The following is a 17,334-nucleotide window of genomic DNA, read 5'->3' as shown; positions in this document are numbered from 1 at the left end:
AAGATACTTCTCCATCACGTTTCACATTTAACAACATGTTATTCTTCTTCCTGTAACTGTAAATTGTCTTTTATAACATCCAGATAGTTTCCTATTTTTGTATTATTTATTGATTATTTATAACAACACCAAAGATACATCGTATTTTGTCATACATAAAAGATAATAATGATAATAACTTGATATGATAATAGTTTTGTATAATATATATATATATAAAGTACTTATCTTAATTTTTTCAGGGTTAAGCCTGGATAATAGCAACATGTCGATGTCATCAGTAGGTCCACAGAGTCCACTGGACATCAAACCCGATACGGCTAGTCTAATAAATCCAGGAAACTTCAGCCCTTCAGGTCCTAACAGTCCAGGGTAAGTCTGATAATAAAAAGAATAAAATAAAATTAGGAATAACAAAAAGATTATATAAAAGAAAGTTTAACAAATTTGTCATTTTTAGTTGAATTTTAGTACGTTTTTATAGTAGGTCGTTACGAACTTGAATGTTTTTGTAACAACTTGGGTGTTTGGGTGGATTTTGATATTTGATATTTCCAAATGAATAAAATGATTAAAAAATAAGAAAAAAAATGTATATTATGGGTCTCTTATTCATTATCCAGGGTCGTAACGATACCCGTAGATATTTTTGTTATTCTCTTCTTTACATGTAAAAGATCCTTCAACGCTGCTGGTTGTCACAGCAACCTTTTGAGTACCTCGCCAAGTGGACAGAATAAAGCGGTTACACCATACCCACCTAATCACCCTCTGTCAGGGAGCAAACATCTTTGTTCGATTTGTGGTGATCGAGCTAGTGGCAAACATTATGGTGTTTACAGGTAAAAATTTTATATATACATTTAATTATATCGATTATATTAATTTGAATTTTTAATTTTTAATTTTTATTATTATTACTATGTGTCTTTATTTCTTTTTTTTTTACGTAATATTTAATAATCGAAAAATAGAAAATAATCGTTACATTTAAATTCCGACATTTTTATAATTATATTATAATATAAATTCAATATTATTATACAAATTACTTTGAAATAAAGTTCATTGATAATCGACAAATTTACAATTGTTTAATATCAATTTTAAATCAATACTTGTGTAGAACTTATCATTTAATAAAATAAAAATTGTATATCATTTATAAATTTTTATTTGAAAAAACATATATTCGATAGTATTTTTATTATTATTATTATTATTTATTATATTTGATTATAATTATATATAACACGCGTGAATTTTAATTGCAATAATTGAGAAAATTATTATTGAAAGTATTATTTTATATCTTAGAAAAGAAATGAACGAGTGTGTGTTTCTTGAAATAGATATTAGAATAATTTATGAACAAGGATGCACTTTTACAATGCAGAAAAATGTACTTGCACGCGCGTTTGTGCCGAGTAATAAAGTAAGAAAAATTCGCATGGAATAAAGATGGAATGCGAAAGAATATATATGGATGTATTGTGAAAGCAGCATCGAGATAGAATTATCAGGAAGGAAAATGGCTGGTTATCAAGAAACACATATATACGTATATACACAATATACAAGGTGGATCAAAAGTTCTTAGGTGATGTTAAAAATTGATTACTTTGTTACAAATCATCTCAACACATCATTCTTTTTTTCAATTAATTAAACTGCAAACATTGTTTATAACATTGTTAATCTAATTAATAATTTTTAAAGATTTTGTGTTAGAAAGAAGTAATTAATTATTTAAATTACTTTTAAAAACTTTTGATCCATCCAATATACATTATTAAATTAAAAAAAAAAAATAGATTAAACTATAATATATTGTTATGACTTTATGATCCCAAAAGAAACAAAGTAACGAATGAATTTAAATAAAATTCTCAATAACAGCTTTCTTGTTATTTAAAACAAATATCTACTGTGTATTATTAAAATAATATTATAAAAATTAGCGATTATGTTCGATCGATCGAACAATCATTTTCTAGTCCCCGTAATGAAGACTTTGGCAATGAACTTTGACTCGGGTATACTGATTGTGTTCTCATAATTAATTAAATTAACGATTTTATACGAGCTAGCAGCTTTTTTAACGTCAGAAAAAGAAAAAAATGCGGTGAAACAGAAAAAAATCGTTTAAAAAAGAAGTAAATAAAAAATACTATAAGTAATCGCATATAATTATTTTACATGACAAGGATTAATAATCACATACAGTAGAAATGGATTTTATATACAGGGTGTCCTGTAATTGGTTGTACAAATAATTCTACGTAAAAAAATTAAAATCGATAATCTACAAATAACAAATAAAATTTGTTCGTACATGGTTTTATTTTTACACGAGTACTTTTTAACATATTTGTAAATAATGTCGGTATACTACTCTTATGTTTATCAAGGTTAAACAAGTGCATTTAATTTTCAGAATTGCAACTCGACAAATGCACAAATTTATTTTTTTCTAAAATTAATCGTAACCCTTATACGAACGAATTTAATTCTACATTTTCGGCATACAATTAATATTTCATGTAGAATCACTCCTTTTGTTGTTAGCTTGTATCATCAGTTATAGGACACCCTATAGTTAAAATAAGAACTTTGAAAAAGGTTAATACACGATCGTGCGACAGAGAAAGAAAAAAGAACTGATAAGATATCTCGAAAAGAATTTCATATATATATACACATATATATATATGTGTGTGTGTATGTGTTATACTTTTTATATATAATATATCGTTGGTTCTTCATCTCACACGTGACTATACAAGTTTGCTTACATGTGGAAATAGTATACTATAAGTAAGTTTATGCCATCTGTGCAAGCACTTTGCACTTCTTCTGAAACATCAAAAGCATCCTCTCTTTCTCCTTCTCTCTCTTTATTTCGTTTTATCTTTTTTCTATCACTAAACTCACTTTGTGAGATAGTAAAAACAAAAAGAATACATATACAAATAAAAAAAAGTTCGAATCTAAGCAACAATCTTTGATCGTGTAAACGTATATAAAAAAAAACACACACACTAAATTTTGTTATTTAAAACTTCGGAGACGAGAAAAAATATCGATTGTTAATATAACAACGCAAATTTCGTTTACTTTCTTTTCAATTTCAAGGGATACTCAAATTTATATTACAAACTTTTTCACAATTCAGAACAAACAAAAAAACAATCAAAAAATTATCATTATGCTCTCATCCTTCTTTCTCTTATGATGTAAGTAAAAACATAAATATAGTTATTAATAATAATAAAGGAGAGATCATTTATTTTCAAATTCTCTCTCATAACTCGACAATGGTCGTCGTTCTTCTCGCGTTGCATCAGATCTAAGTTAACCTTGGACTTGTATCGTGCGTTGCACAAGCTCGCTCACGAGGCTAGGACGGTTACCCAGCCGTAGTTCCTATGTGCTATGATTGCAATATATACATATATATATACATATATCTATATCCTACACCTACATATATACATACATATAAATGTGTGTATACGAAAGAGAAAGAGAGAGAGAGAGAAAGAAAGAAAGAAAGATGCCGATATGTGCACGTCTCTCCTGATCCTATAAGTAACATACATACATAGATATATATCTATTCCACACATTTATATGTAAGTTTATACATGTATACATATGTTTATGTACGTATGTAAGTATATGCGTGTGTTTATGAAAGAGAGAGATACCGATATGATTCTCATGGTTTTATAAGCAATCTGTATACACGTGTATATCTCATATATGCATATATGTGTGTGCACGTGCGTTTTGAGTATATAGTGTGTGTGTATGTATGTGAGTGAAAGAGATGGCGATATATCCGTCTCTCATGGTCCTATAGGCACTTTACTCCAGTGGCAGCTAATTAAGTAATCACGGCCATTACCAAGGTTCCTCTCCCTTGCACGCTATATTTTCTCTCTCTCTCTCTCTCTCTCTTTCTCTTTTTCTCTGTTGACTTCTCTATGCTCGATTTCCATCCGTCCTCGTAGTTGTTACATTGATGTAAGTTATGTTACGCTACGTTGTATCCGATAATGATTATCTTTGACGTGAATATCTCTACTCAAAAAAATATGTATGCATATATATATATATGTGTGTGTGTGTATGTATATGTATGTATATATAGGGGAGAGGAAAGAAAGATTAATAGAAAATAATAAGAAAATCATAATTAATAGATCTGCTCTTGAAAAGTAATAACATATGAGAAGCTCTAGTGTAGCTGTAACCAAAATAAATTCATTTCGTGGAATGTTCGTTTTGTTTTCCTGGCAGAGTCTAAGTGTCGGGATCTTTTGGATATAATCCAAATTCAAAAACTAAGTAAACGTGATTCATGAAAGAGAAAAAGAGAGAGAGAGAGAGAGAGAAACAGTTTGTAGTTAATTGTCTATAAGAAAAAAAAAAAGGAAAAGTGTAAGAAAGAAATGATGGATGTTGTAATATTTCTAAAAATTGATTGAAAGTTTGAATGAAAAATGTTTATATTAAAGTATTAATCTATAACATAAAATGTGTAGAGATGAAAATAAAAAAAAATCTATGAAATATTCTAACATTTTCAAAAGCAATAGATTGATTTAAAGTTATAAGCAAAGCAGATTGTCGTAAATTTAAATATCAATCTTGCCGAGTATAAATCACCACGGTTCGAAGTTTTTTATAAACAAAAGTTTAATTAATTATAACTAATCGATTAGATCGAACAAATATAATATTTACGTGTGAACAAGAAATAAAAATAAAAATAAAAATAAAATAAAATAAGAAGATTATATGGAAATTCTGAAATTTCAAAAGAACAGATTAGTCCAGTGCTACGAGTGAACAAAACTTTCATTAATTAAAATTAATTAACTAATCACGTTTTACACGGAATATTTCAAAAACAAAACAGATAATGGATATTGGAAAGTTCTGACATTTAAAAATAACGAATGGTTGAAAGCTCAAACGAATAAAAAAGAAAACAAATATAAATAAATATTATTAAAAAATATATATAACAAAAGAGAAATAATAATAATAATAAATTTTCAGCTGCGAGGGATGCAAAGGATTCTTCAAAAGGACCGTACGCAAGGATCTCTCGTACGCGTGCCGCGAAGAAAAATCTTGCATAATCGACAAAAGACAAAGAAATCGTTGCCAATATTGTCGATATCAAAAATGTTTGGCCATGGGAATGAAACGAGAAGCTGTACAAGAGGAACGACAACGTACCAAGGAACGAGATCAAAGCGAGGTTGAGAGTACAAGCAGTCTTCATGCTGATATGCCGATCGAACGTATTTTAGAAGCTGAGAAGAGAGTTGAATGCAAGGTCGAGCATGATGGAAATTACGAGGTAAAGTTATTTCAATTTCATTTTCATCCACGTTTATACTACTACATCGTCCGTCGTTTATACAATGCTTATATTCCATGTGTGTGTGTGTGTGTGTGTGTGTGTGTGTGTGTTATTCTTATAAATAGTTATTATTCCTCAACATTTTTAGAACCTAAATTTCAATCTAATGATTTAGTCATTTATTACAATTTATATATGTTCTGACCATAGTTATAACCATTCTTTCTTTATTCTTTTTTAAAATCAATAGATTGAAATTTGATAATCCAATTCTACTTTACAAATTTATTTTCCTTATTTATTATTATTCTTTCTTTTATTTATATTTAAAGAAAACAAAATACTTGCATGCTCTAATCCAATAAATTGGCACTTGTAATTAACATCTTTTACCATAGTTGTACGTAATTGCATCTTCAGGAATTTAAGCCAGTAATAAAATGATAATCCATCTATCAATTTATCTATCCATCATCTATCCCATATATATCCTTCTATCTCTTGACCTTTTTTTTTTTAATTTTTTTTAATTTTTTTTTCTTTTATTTTCTTTCCCATCCTATAAATTAATCCGCCATCCTGTGTTGATACACAGAATGCAATATCGCACATTCGCAACGCTACGAACAAACAGCTGTTCCAGCTGGTGGCATGGGCTAAACACATCCCACATTTTACCTCGTTACCGTTGGAGGATCAAGTGCTATTACTAAGGGGTGGCTGGAACGAGTTGCTGATAGCATCCTTTTCTCATCGTTCCATTGGTATCAAGGATGGTATTGTTTTGGCAACTGGTATTACCATCTACCGTAGTTCGGCGCAACAGGCTGGCGTAGGCACGATATTTGATCACGTCCTATCCGAACTTGTAACCAAGATGCGAGATATGAAGATGGACAAAACTGAATTAGGTTGTCTCAGGTCAGTCACTATTTAATCCCAATCTATATATAGAAAAAAACAAACAAAAATTATAGAAAATATTATTAGAATATAATTTCATGAATATATTCCAATTTATATTTGAGATATAATGATACTTTATTGAAGTTATACTTCTTTTGGCGCGTTTTGTGGAAAGTGAAGTTAGATGCGACCGAAAAATCGACACCACGAAGTTGTCGATATTTACGATGCGCGGGCATATTGAAGTTATTTTTGAGGTTATTAAGGTTATATTGGTACGCAAAAGAAGTATAACTTCTTACGTGCGTACATAAGTACACACACCAGTTTTTTTATTATAATATTGAAGTTATATTTCTTTTGGCGCGTTTTGGAAAGTGAAGTTAGATGCGACCGAAAAATCGACACCACGAAGTTGTCGATATTTACGATGCGCGGGCAATATTGAAGTTATTTTTGAGGTTATTGAAGTTATATTGGTACGCTAAAGAAGTATAACTTCTTACGTGCGTACATAAGTACACACACCAGTTTTTTTATTATAATATTGAAGTTATACTTCTTTTGGCGCGTTTTGGAAAGTGAAGTTAGATGCGACCGAAAAATCGACACCACGAAGTTGTCGATATTTACGATGCGCAGGCATATTGAAGTTATTTTTGAGGTTATTGAGGTTATATTGGTACGCTAAAGAAGTATAGCTTCTTATGTGCATACATAAGTACACACACTAGTTTTTTATTATAATATTATTATATTATTATTGTATTATATATTATATTATACGCTCAATCTTTTTATAACACACACTATCCATCCTAACAAAAAAAAGCACAATTTGTGCGCAATCAAAATTTGAACCAATCCCCTCGTATCACACAAATATTGTTATTACACTATAATTTATATTAATTTTAAGATTTTTCTTTACTCTTTTGTTTTTTTCTTTTTCTAATATTCCAATAGATCAATAATCCTGTTCAATCCTGATGTACGAGGTCTAAAATCCATCCAAGAGGTCGGTCTTCTACGTGAGAAGATTTACGCAGCACTAGAAGAATATACACGTGTATCTTGTCCGAACGATTCAGGAAGATTCGCTAAGTTATTACTTCGCTTACCGTCCATTCGTTCGATCGGCCTCAAATGTCTCGAACATCTCTTCTTCTACAAGCTGATCGGTGATGTACCAATCGACGACTTCCTAATGGAGATGCTGGAGACATCCTCGGATTCTTAGGAGCAACAAAGGGTGTGCCGCACTTTGGGGCACACCGATCTCTAAACGAAAGGTGATAGAGATAAAAAAAGGAAAGATGAAAAGAAAGATAGGAAGAGAGAGAGAGAGAGAGAGAGAGAGAAAGAAAGATAAATTAAAGAAGGAGATAACGCTTGATAGAAAGATATGATTAACTATGGGATTATACAAAATAAAAGAAAGGAAAACAAATTATAGAAAGAAAACAGAGCTATACGTTAACACCATACTACAACAATTGCTACAATTGCAACCAACAATATTAAAACAACAACATTGAAGAATATTAAAATAGAGAATTTACGGTTTTTTATTTTTTCTTCTTCTTCTTTTTCTTATTATTATTATTATTTCGTTTTTTAAACTCTCTTCTTTTCTTTCCATACATAAATATTGAAAAATTTGTTACATATATTTATGATAAACCCGAGCGAAATTGAAATTACTTACATAATTTATATTTCTTTCTTTCTTTTTATTTCTCTCTCGTAAATCTTTTTTTATTATTATTTATATACCTTCTCGTTTAGAGAGAACCCTTTTTAAATAAATAATAAATTGCGAATTATTTCTATGTCGTCGAAGGATCGATGAAGATTTTCTTTTTTTTTTTCTTTCTTTCTTTCTTTGTTTTTWTTTTTTTTTTTTTTTTATTTGTTTATTTCAATCCGATTCGTATCGAGAGCATGTCGGAACAAATATACGACAAGGTAGACATTGATTTTTGGTGATTTTGTATTCATTGTTTGCCTAGATAATTTTTTTCTTTTTTTATAAATTGACTTCTCTTTTATATTATTGTTATTACTATGAGATTGTCAACACTTCCTTTTTTTAATTGTTATTATTATTATTATGAAGTACAACACCGATTACAAAATCTTCGCGTCGTATAATACAAAGTATGTAACTGCATCACTATCTTTTTACTGCCTATTTGTTGTTATTATTATTATTAATATTATTATTAATATTATTAGTATTATAATTAATATTATAACTATTTTTATAATTATATTATTTTAATCGTGTCTCTATTTTCGTTCGATAGAACGTATTTTAATTCTTAATCATTTATATTATAATCATTTATATATTTGAGAATTTTTACTTATATCGAAATTAATTTAGTTTTGATAATTTGTTTTTTTTTAACAAAAACCACGTACGTGAGTCTCCTCATTTTTACATATGTTATTTATGGATGCAGTTTACATGTGTGTATCACTAAATATGAATATTAGTACATTCCAACTCGGCCTCGATTCGAATCGTTTATAATTTTTGTTTTTTTTTTTATGAAAGAACTATAATATTGCATAAATGTATTTAAATATAAACAAACACACAGCTAAAAACACACGTGTCCTTCTGCGCGCGCGCGCGCGCGTAGATTATAATTTATTGTTTTGTACTTTAGGATGTAGAGAAACAAAAAAGAAATCAAATTTACCAATTATTATAAAAAAAAAATTACTGATTGTGTAACGTAGATTCGTTTTTTCTTCTTTTCCTTTTTTATTTTTTTTTTTTTTTTCTATAATTTTAATTTTAATCTATTAACCGCGTACGTCGTCGACATTGTTCTCGTCGTCCGTAAGCGAAACGTTAAAAGAAAATAAATAAAAACAAAAAAACAAAAAAATAAAATAAAACTGTGACAAATGAGTATCCGTTTTCAAGGGTTTAGGGATTCTTCGATAAGATGATGATTATTAAGTCGATAGATTTATTTTGTTGAAAAATTTCTAACTCGTAAATGGCATGATGATAATGATATGGACAACAACAACAATAACAAGAAAAAAAAAAAAAGGAGAAAGAACAAAAACGACAAAAAAGAAAAATAATAAGAACAAAACCATGTTTTCTCAGTGTAACTCTGTCTTCTGTGTCCGATGTAAAAGAAAAAGAAGAAAAAAAAATTATATTTACAAGGGTAGAGAACAAAAAAGAAATCTTATTGTTTAATCAATTACAATATAAGATTCTTTTTTAAGTATCAAATCTTTTTAATCGGCGATACACGAAATGATATAATTCAAAAGTTTATAAGCTTTGAATATCTTTGCGAGGACACCCCTTGTCAAATAACCGATTTTTTCTTTCAACCTGGAAACGTAGAAATTATACTGTAGTAGAACGTAACTAAGGCAAAACCCTTACTCTCGTTGTTAGCGATTTAACAGAACTCTGTGAGATATGATTTGAGCTGAAGGACTTTGAGAATTCAGGCGAATTAAATGATCTTAGAAATAAATTAATGTTAAAAATTATTTAATCATTATCTTAATTATTTGAGGAAGATAAATTGGACAATTGAATATTATTGGGAAATGTTGATCGTTTCGAAAAAAATGATTAGAGTATATCAAGTAAATAGTGTCCCTTCTTTCGAACTCGTATATGCTCAAACGGTTTTAATTTAAAATTTGAATATATAATAGTATTTAATTAATATATTAAATAATTTCTTTAAAGTTATATATATTATTACTATTATATAGAAAATAATACATTTTTGGAAATCTTTCAGCTCTAGTCATTGACACTATTTAACTCTAGTACTCTAGTATTCATAGGCAAAGGATCATACTTACACACACTTCGATAATATAAATTATAATAATATTATTATATATTATTAAACATATTTCTATTTTTGCGTGAATGCCTACGATTGTTAGTTGTTGGTTATTGTTATCTACTTGATATGAGAGTTTTTAATGTTATGCCTACCATCAAAAAAGAAACACAATATTAAATTCTTAATTTTTTTCATAAACAAAGCTGGAGTTACGGTTCATTTCAGATGCCTGCCGTGCCAGTTATGAGTATTATTCGTTTTTAAAAAATAATGCGTAATAGCCTGTATAGAAGACGGATAACAGAAATTGTTGTTTTTTACCTGATTTCTGTGATTCTTTTAATTAAAATCGTGAGATATAATAATAATAATAATAATGCGATGCTATCGACGTTTCAAAATAATATTTATGAGAGCAATTAGTAGTTTCATATCTTAAATCTAAAAAGAAAAAAAAATAGATTGTCGCACACTATTCTTTACCCTTTTCTTTTCATAATTGTTAGTTAATTCTGCTCGATCGTTGAAACTGAAAGCACTGACCAGAATTACCTCCCAACTATTGACGCATTTTGCGTAAACCTCTTTTCAAGCTCCTCAAAGTAAAAAATAAGATACGATGATCACTTAGGGTTCGTGGGCGCGAATGCTACCTGTGAATGAAGTTTCATATAAATCTATAAATGTTAAAAGAGAGAAAAAAAAAAGAAAACAAAAATCTATAGATATACATGAATATATATATGAATATATATGAATATAATATAAACCGAACTTTTTCGCAAACGATATACAAATTTCAGTAGTGATCGATAGTAGAGTATTAAAGCTAACTACAAAAAAAATGAACTTAACATTAAATATATATACACGATTCGACATTATTAAGGTAAGAGATACAAAGGAAAGAAAGATTTTAATAAAGCGAACGCATTAAAAAAAAAAATTTCAACAAAAAAACAAACAAACTATATTAAAATATGTAATTAAAAACAATGGAATCCATCAAGAATTATTCTTCGACTTAGGAGATATAAAGAGTACGATTATCTTTGATGTAAATCTTGATGCTTTTACCACGTTTTTTCAATAGTAGAAATGGTACAATACTGACAATTTGTATTTAGATATATTTTACATAATAATTGATGGTTCTACATGGAGAAAGATTTATTTTTGTTATTTTAATCATCCCAATTTTTAGAGATTTTACGCTGTGATAGAACGCTCGTAATACCGTTGCCATTTTATTTAATATTACGACAACAAGTTTTGTGAGGTAATATTTTTAAGTGGTATAATAATATTTGTTACTATATATAAAAATGATCTACTATACTACTATTACTACTACTACTACTAATAATAATAATAATAACATTTATGCGTGCTTGCTATTTTATTTTGAAATAAGTCTTTCTCTAAGTAGAGTAATAGAATGGGATGCGTAGTAAAGTGGTATTTTCGTGTATTTTCATCTTTGTACTTATAATCTTTGTGATTGCATCTTACGACTTCATCGCATACTGCATGGTTAAAACAAAAATAATTTGTATTGGCTATAGATGAAACTAAATTAATTTATGTCCAAGTTTAATATATGCAGGATGTCCTATAATTGGTAATACAAGTGAGCAGGTGATTCTATGCACTTAACTGAACTTGCAATCCTGCAAACTGAAAGCCTGTTCGACAAGCATAAAGAAGAACCGATATAAAAGATATCATTATACTGACAATGTTTGTAAATATATTAAGAAGCACAAAAATGTGCTCTCCAAAATATTCAGGAGTAAGATAGTAAAATCTATCAAGCTTAAACTGAATCAAATGCACACGTACTCGACAAATTTTCAAACTTATTTTTCTCGAGAACAAAGCTTTATATGGACAAATTTTATTATACATTTTTTATTTAGTTTTTCATGTGTGTAGAATCATTACCTGTTTGCTTATACCAACAGTTATATGACATTCTGTATATCTATATATATGTATAAATATATATAGTGGCAAGAGTAAAATCTAGCATAATTTATTCTTAGCATGTCTGCGATAAATAATTTTCTTTCCTTGTTATCGAAAATTTTCCTCGCGCCCATTCTATGTAAATCAGTACAAATAAGAATAATGATAATACAATGTTTAATCTTTCTGAATATATAGAGATATCTGACTCTCACTAAGAAATGTTCTATCGAATGCTGTACCTTTGCAAAAAGCTAATTTAGAAAACCAGAAAAATTCTATATACTTTCTGCGGACATGTCTTTATAATTTATATATTCTTAAAACTGCTAATTTTAGACAAATTAACGTATATATATATGTATATATATATATATATATATATATATATATATATATATATATGTATAACTATACAATATTTATTTTTATTATTAATCCAACGTATCTTGGATTTTTCTTTGATAAGAAAATTAATTTATTATATATTATATGTGTGTATATATATGACTGCCACTACGATTAATATTTTTTGGAGTATTTGCATTAGTCGGATAGACCTCAATCAATCTTTCTATACAATCTAAAAAAAACGACAAAAGAAAGAAAAAAACTAAGTATTAACTAATTTACTATGCCATTTTATTGTAAATTATACGCTGTGAAGCAACAGTTGGGATGATGAGATTTGTTTTTACAAAATTAAAGAAAAAAAACGATGAAATTTTTCAAACAAAAAAATACGAGAAAATGATCTAAAAAAAACGAAGAAATTAATAATAAAAAAAAATTAAAAAAAAAAAAGAAAAAGAATTATATTCTCTGAAATTCCATAAAATAATCTAAAACGGGTAGGCAGCTCTCTGATATAACATTCCATCCTGCAAAAGATTATTATAAGCAGCTTTAGATTAAATTACGGATACCAATTAATCAGTGTCCAGTCCCGTGATAAATTGCTGCACCGTTCAATTCAATACCCAGTTTAATTTTAATATTATTATTATTATTATTATTATTATTATTATTATTATTATTATTAATATTATTATTATTACTATAATTATACTATTATTACTATTACCTGCCTATTTATCTTAAAAATATCTCGTTTTTATTCATTTTATATATGTGTAACAAATACACTTCAACGTATCAAAAAAAAATTCTTTAAAAAAATATCAAATTATTTTAATTTTAATAACGAAATTTCAGTATTTTGTGTTCTATAATTAGCAGCAACGAAAGGTGTATGCGTGTGTGTGTGTGTGTAATATATTATGAAAAATTATAAGAAAAAAAAAGGAGAGAACGAAGAACTAAAAGTATCATCATTTATGCATATGCACATACACACATGCTTCTCCTCTACTTTGGTATATACTATATATGTATTTTTTTGTGCAATAATTCTCTCCTAGCCCATTATCTACATCATTAAAAAGCTTAAAAAAATAAAATAAATAAATCTTGAGCGGTAAAATAAATTAACTAATTGCATACGTATTCGTTGTAGATTAAAAATGTTTAACTATCTGTAAGAAAATAATATTATTGGAAACTATGATACGCTTTTATAAACGTGAATAAAAAATAATTTTTTGAAAGAGAGAAAGCGAGAGAGTAAGAGACAATGGCATGGGAAAATAATTTAAAAAAGAAAAAGAAAATACAAATAAATAAATATTAAAAATGTAATGCGTTTGGCAAGAGATGGGACAGCAACTGTTTAATAAAAAGTAAGAGTAATATATTGACCTGTGTATGTAATAACAATGAGAGTATATAAAATGTAATGTAATATGAAACTGGAAATAATAAAGAAACAAATGGGTGAGATTGTAAGATTTAGAAGACGAGGGACACGATAGGGTGATGATATTATGAATGTACTTGTAAAACAGTATGAAAAATCATTAACAATCTCTGAGCGCAAAGAAATATTGTGTATGATCTTACATCAAGAAATAGAGTCGTCTATTCTGATTTATCTAAATAAAATATTTTTATGAAGCAAATGTTTTCTATCGACTTTCTCTCCATTCATTTATTCATTTTTTACTTTGATTGTTAATTTTTTTTAATAAATTTATTAAATGTTAAGTGTGTGTGTATGCGTAAGCTATTTAAAAATATTTATAATATAATTATTTTTAAATATTTTTCATCACGTTTTAATATTTTTAAATGACGTTTATGAAACATTTCATTTTGAATTGTACTATAATTTTGTTTTATAATAATGACAATCAATTATATTATTGCTTTTGATAATATATATTATAAATTTTTTTTCAACAATGAACGTATGCAGTGATCACCCTAAAAATGTTTCTTCATCGATACTAGTATTTTAACATAATGTATTTTATTGTTTTCTTTAGTAAAAGAAACTTTATACTTTGTATAAAAAATATTAGAAAAAACTTTCAATATATATATATATATATATAACTGTTACTACACAAAAATGTTTTTCTTTTATAAAGAATGAAGAATAAATTTTGTAAACTTTTACTCTCTTAGATGCTTCGTTCTAGATTGCAATATAAAGTCAACAAACGATAAGTGAATATCTCTGAAAATTTTGTTATATATTTGTTATAAGTCTTTGTTAGAAACTAAAATTGGATAAAAGGTATATTATTTATTCACGAGAAAGAGAGGATACCTTAATCTTATTGTTAGAAATCTGCTTTTCCTAGCATTCCAAACAGCTGAATCCATAGCCTGATGATTTTCTTTTTTTGCATGTGGAAGGCAGTTTAAATATTAAAGAAATACAGTAGAATATTTCTTGAAAAACAATATAAAGAGCTAAAGAACTTATCCACAAACTAGTACTGTTCTTTAAGGAAATACTACTCTGTTGCCATTAGTGTTGCCGTACGAAACGATGTGGGGCCTCTCGAATGCAAAGAATATCTTATAGAATAAAAATACGTAGTAAAATTAGATTTATATGGAACGAGGGAAGATGTGAATTAATAATTACATAATTTTTCCGCTTCCATTTTAATTGAAAATTTTTAAATAAATTCGTAGTAAAAAATAATTGAAGATTATTATGAAAAAGAAATCATTCTGTTTCACTTTTATTCATGATGGACAATTAAAGTCGAGTAAGAGTAAAGAAAAATTATAGGTTGTAGATATTATTATTGATATTAACAATAATTTTAGGCATTTATTTTATGCACTGTGATTTTTACTATCACTGCAAATTCTTTCCCCATCTTTCATATTTTGTTTGCGTTATTTTTTTTTCTATATATATACATATTATATATAAATAAAATTACTGGTCGAAGCACCAAGTAAAATAAGAAAAACAAAAAAGATCTTAAATTTATCACAAATTATTTCAATTATTTAAAGTATTCAAACAACTGTTGTAAAAGTTCATTTTTGTCATTTTTTTCATTCATCCATACTCCTGTTGTAAATTATGTATATCCAGTGATATTTCCTTTGAATACATACTTTACATTATTGATGAAATAATTTAACTGCACTGCAGAAAATTGTTGTTATTCATGGAAGTAATATTTTGCAATACACATCTGTAACTAAATCTCATAGTTTATGTATATCATATTTATTTATTTATTAATTTTTATTAATTTGTGTGCAGTCTTAGTTATTGTTTATCTGAAAAAGAAAAATTAATATCAATTTTTGTATACAAAATAAAAAAATAACATATATTCAAAAATAAATTGTATGGTTGGAATAGACGTTGCAACAAAACAATGTTGTAACGGGAATCCAATCATTAATTTCATTGTAACATGAAGTGTTACATCATACAAACATGAAATGTAAGGATGGAAAAATTCATGTATATGCAAGAAAAAATCTATAAATATAAACAGAATAAATATTGTTGTATACAATAAACTTACAAAACTTTTCCAATTTGTTGAATATCTAAGATTTCTTTAAAATTTTTCTTCATCGAGTCCATGCTTAAAAAACATCATGACAGGCATGGATTCACCATCAATCTCTCTATATTCCATAAGACCAACTAAACCGTCGATCTCCATAGATTCACCGGTAAAAAACTGTAGTTCCTTGAATCTACTAAGAATATCTTTCATCACCTTATTCATATTGGTCTTGAAAACCTCAACTTGATCGGGAGATTTTTCTTCTAATTTGGCTACTAATCTAATATTGAAAGAGTATAAAAGAAATAATTTTTACAGAATAACAAAAAACAACGAAAATTTATAATGTGTACTGTGTCACTTACTTCTTCATATAATCTTTTAAGTATAATGTGTATGATTTTTTGTCTCCGAATGCAAAAGTTTCTTGAAGTCTATGATTCAAAACTATATCAACTCCTGATTCGACTGCTTCATCAGTGCATTCTTCTGCTTCTTCAGCAGACGGATTGAAGCCAGCGATTTCTATATCACCAGCTTTTCTTGTGACCAGCTGTATTTATTAAATAGAATATTTAAATATGTAAATAAATAATAAATGCACTTATAATTAAAGTATTCTAAGTTTCACATTAAAGTTACCTTTCCATACACCTCATAAAGGACATCATCAATTAGTTTTATTTTGTATGTGTCAGAGAACATTTCGTCTCCTAGAATAGAAGAATTTTCGTTACTTAAAACAATAATGTTCTAATAACAAAAGAAAAGCTACTTCCAAGATATGTAGATGTTAAATCAAACGATCCATTGTACACATATAGAGGTTATAAACGTGTACATTCGATTATAATTAATAAGGACATAACTATGTTCAAAATGTTTATATCAATGATTAAAACTACTTTAAAACAATACAATAAAAATGTTTAGTATTCGAAATAATTAGAAAAATACAATATCGTTACAAGATACATATAACTGTCATTGTTCGACCCATCTTAAACGTATGTTAAAAACTTAAATAAAATTAATCCGATTGGAAAAATATATATAAATAATATTAATAACCAATCAAAATAAACGAACTTACCGGTAAAAATATCTTTATAAATTCTCATATTGATAGATGGGGAAGATTACTCTGCAGCTACTTCTAAACAAGCTACATCCACTGCAAAGATCAAACCGGAAGGGAGAAGAGGGCGGATAGATGAACTGTGGCCAACTTATATACCAACTTTCTAGAATGTATTTGTATATATATGTATACAACATGTATACATCAGCGTTCATATTTTCTTCATATCCGGCTAATAAGATAATTTAAGTTATAATATTA

The 17,334-nt window shown here is 27.5% G+C and overlaps 2 protein-coding genes across 11 annotated transcripts in view; one reads left to right on the top strand and one right to left on the bottom strand.

The window, feature by feature from the left end:
* Positions 1 to 7,601, top strand: part of LOC106789558 (retinoic acid receptor RXR) — a 51,246-nt gene extending 43,645 nt beyond the window's left edge. For 7 of the 10 annotated variants that reach the window (XM_014753881.1, XM_014753882.1, XM_014753874.1 and 4 more), the window contains 5 exons: positions 243 to 372; positions 678 to 842; positions 5,071 to 5,377; positions 5,976 to 6,301; positions 7,253 to 7,601. In XM_014753881.1, the coding sequence (XP_014609367.1) occupies positions 243 to 372; positions 678 to 842; positions 5,071 to 5,377; positions 5,976 to 6,301; positions 7,253 to 7,526 (1,202 nt within the window). In that variant the 3' untranslated portion in view covers positions 7,527 to 7,601. The remainder of the gene's footprint in view (positions 1 to 242; positions 373 to 677; positions 843 to 5,070; positions 5,378 to 5,975; positions 6,302 to 7,252) is intronic. The other 3 variants (XM_014753878.1, XM_014753879.1, XM_014753877.1) reach the window with 3 other exon arrangements.
* A 7,637-nt stretch (positions 7,602 to 15,238) lies between these two features.
* LOC106789564 (translationally-controlled tumor protein homolog) lies at positions 15,239 to 17,202 on the bottom strand. Its single transcript, XM_014753891.1, has 5 exons — positions 17,086 to 17,202; positions 16,635 to 16,705; positions 16,358 to 16,545; positions 16,005 to 16,272; positions 15,239 to 15,750 (listed from the first exon to the last, which is right to left on the bottom strand). The coding sequence occupies exons 1-4, from the start codon at positions 17,111 to 17,113 to the stop codon at positions 16,041 to 16,043; spliced, it is 519 nt and encodes a 172-aa protein (XP_014609377.1). The 5' UTR covers positions 17,114 to 17,202; the 3' UTR covers positions 15,239 to 15,750; positions 16,005 to 16,040.
* Between the last annotated feature and the right edge of the window lie 132 nt (positions 17,203 to 17,334).

This window comes from Polistes canadensis, unplaced genomic scaffold, assembly GCF_001313835.1.
Source record: "Polistes canadensis isolate GaletaPanama2010 unplaced genomic scaffold, ASM131383v1 scaffold_190, whole genome shotgun sequence".
Taxonomy (NCBI): domain Eukaryota; kingdom Metazoa; phylum Arthropoda; class Insecta; order Hymenoptera; family Vespidae; genus Polistes; species Polistes canadensis.
The sequence above is the reverse complement of the archived record's forward strand: the minus strand, read 5'-3'. Positions and strand labels throughout refer to the sequence as shown.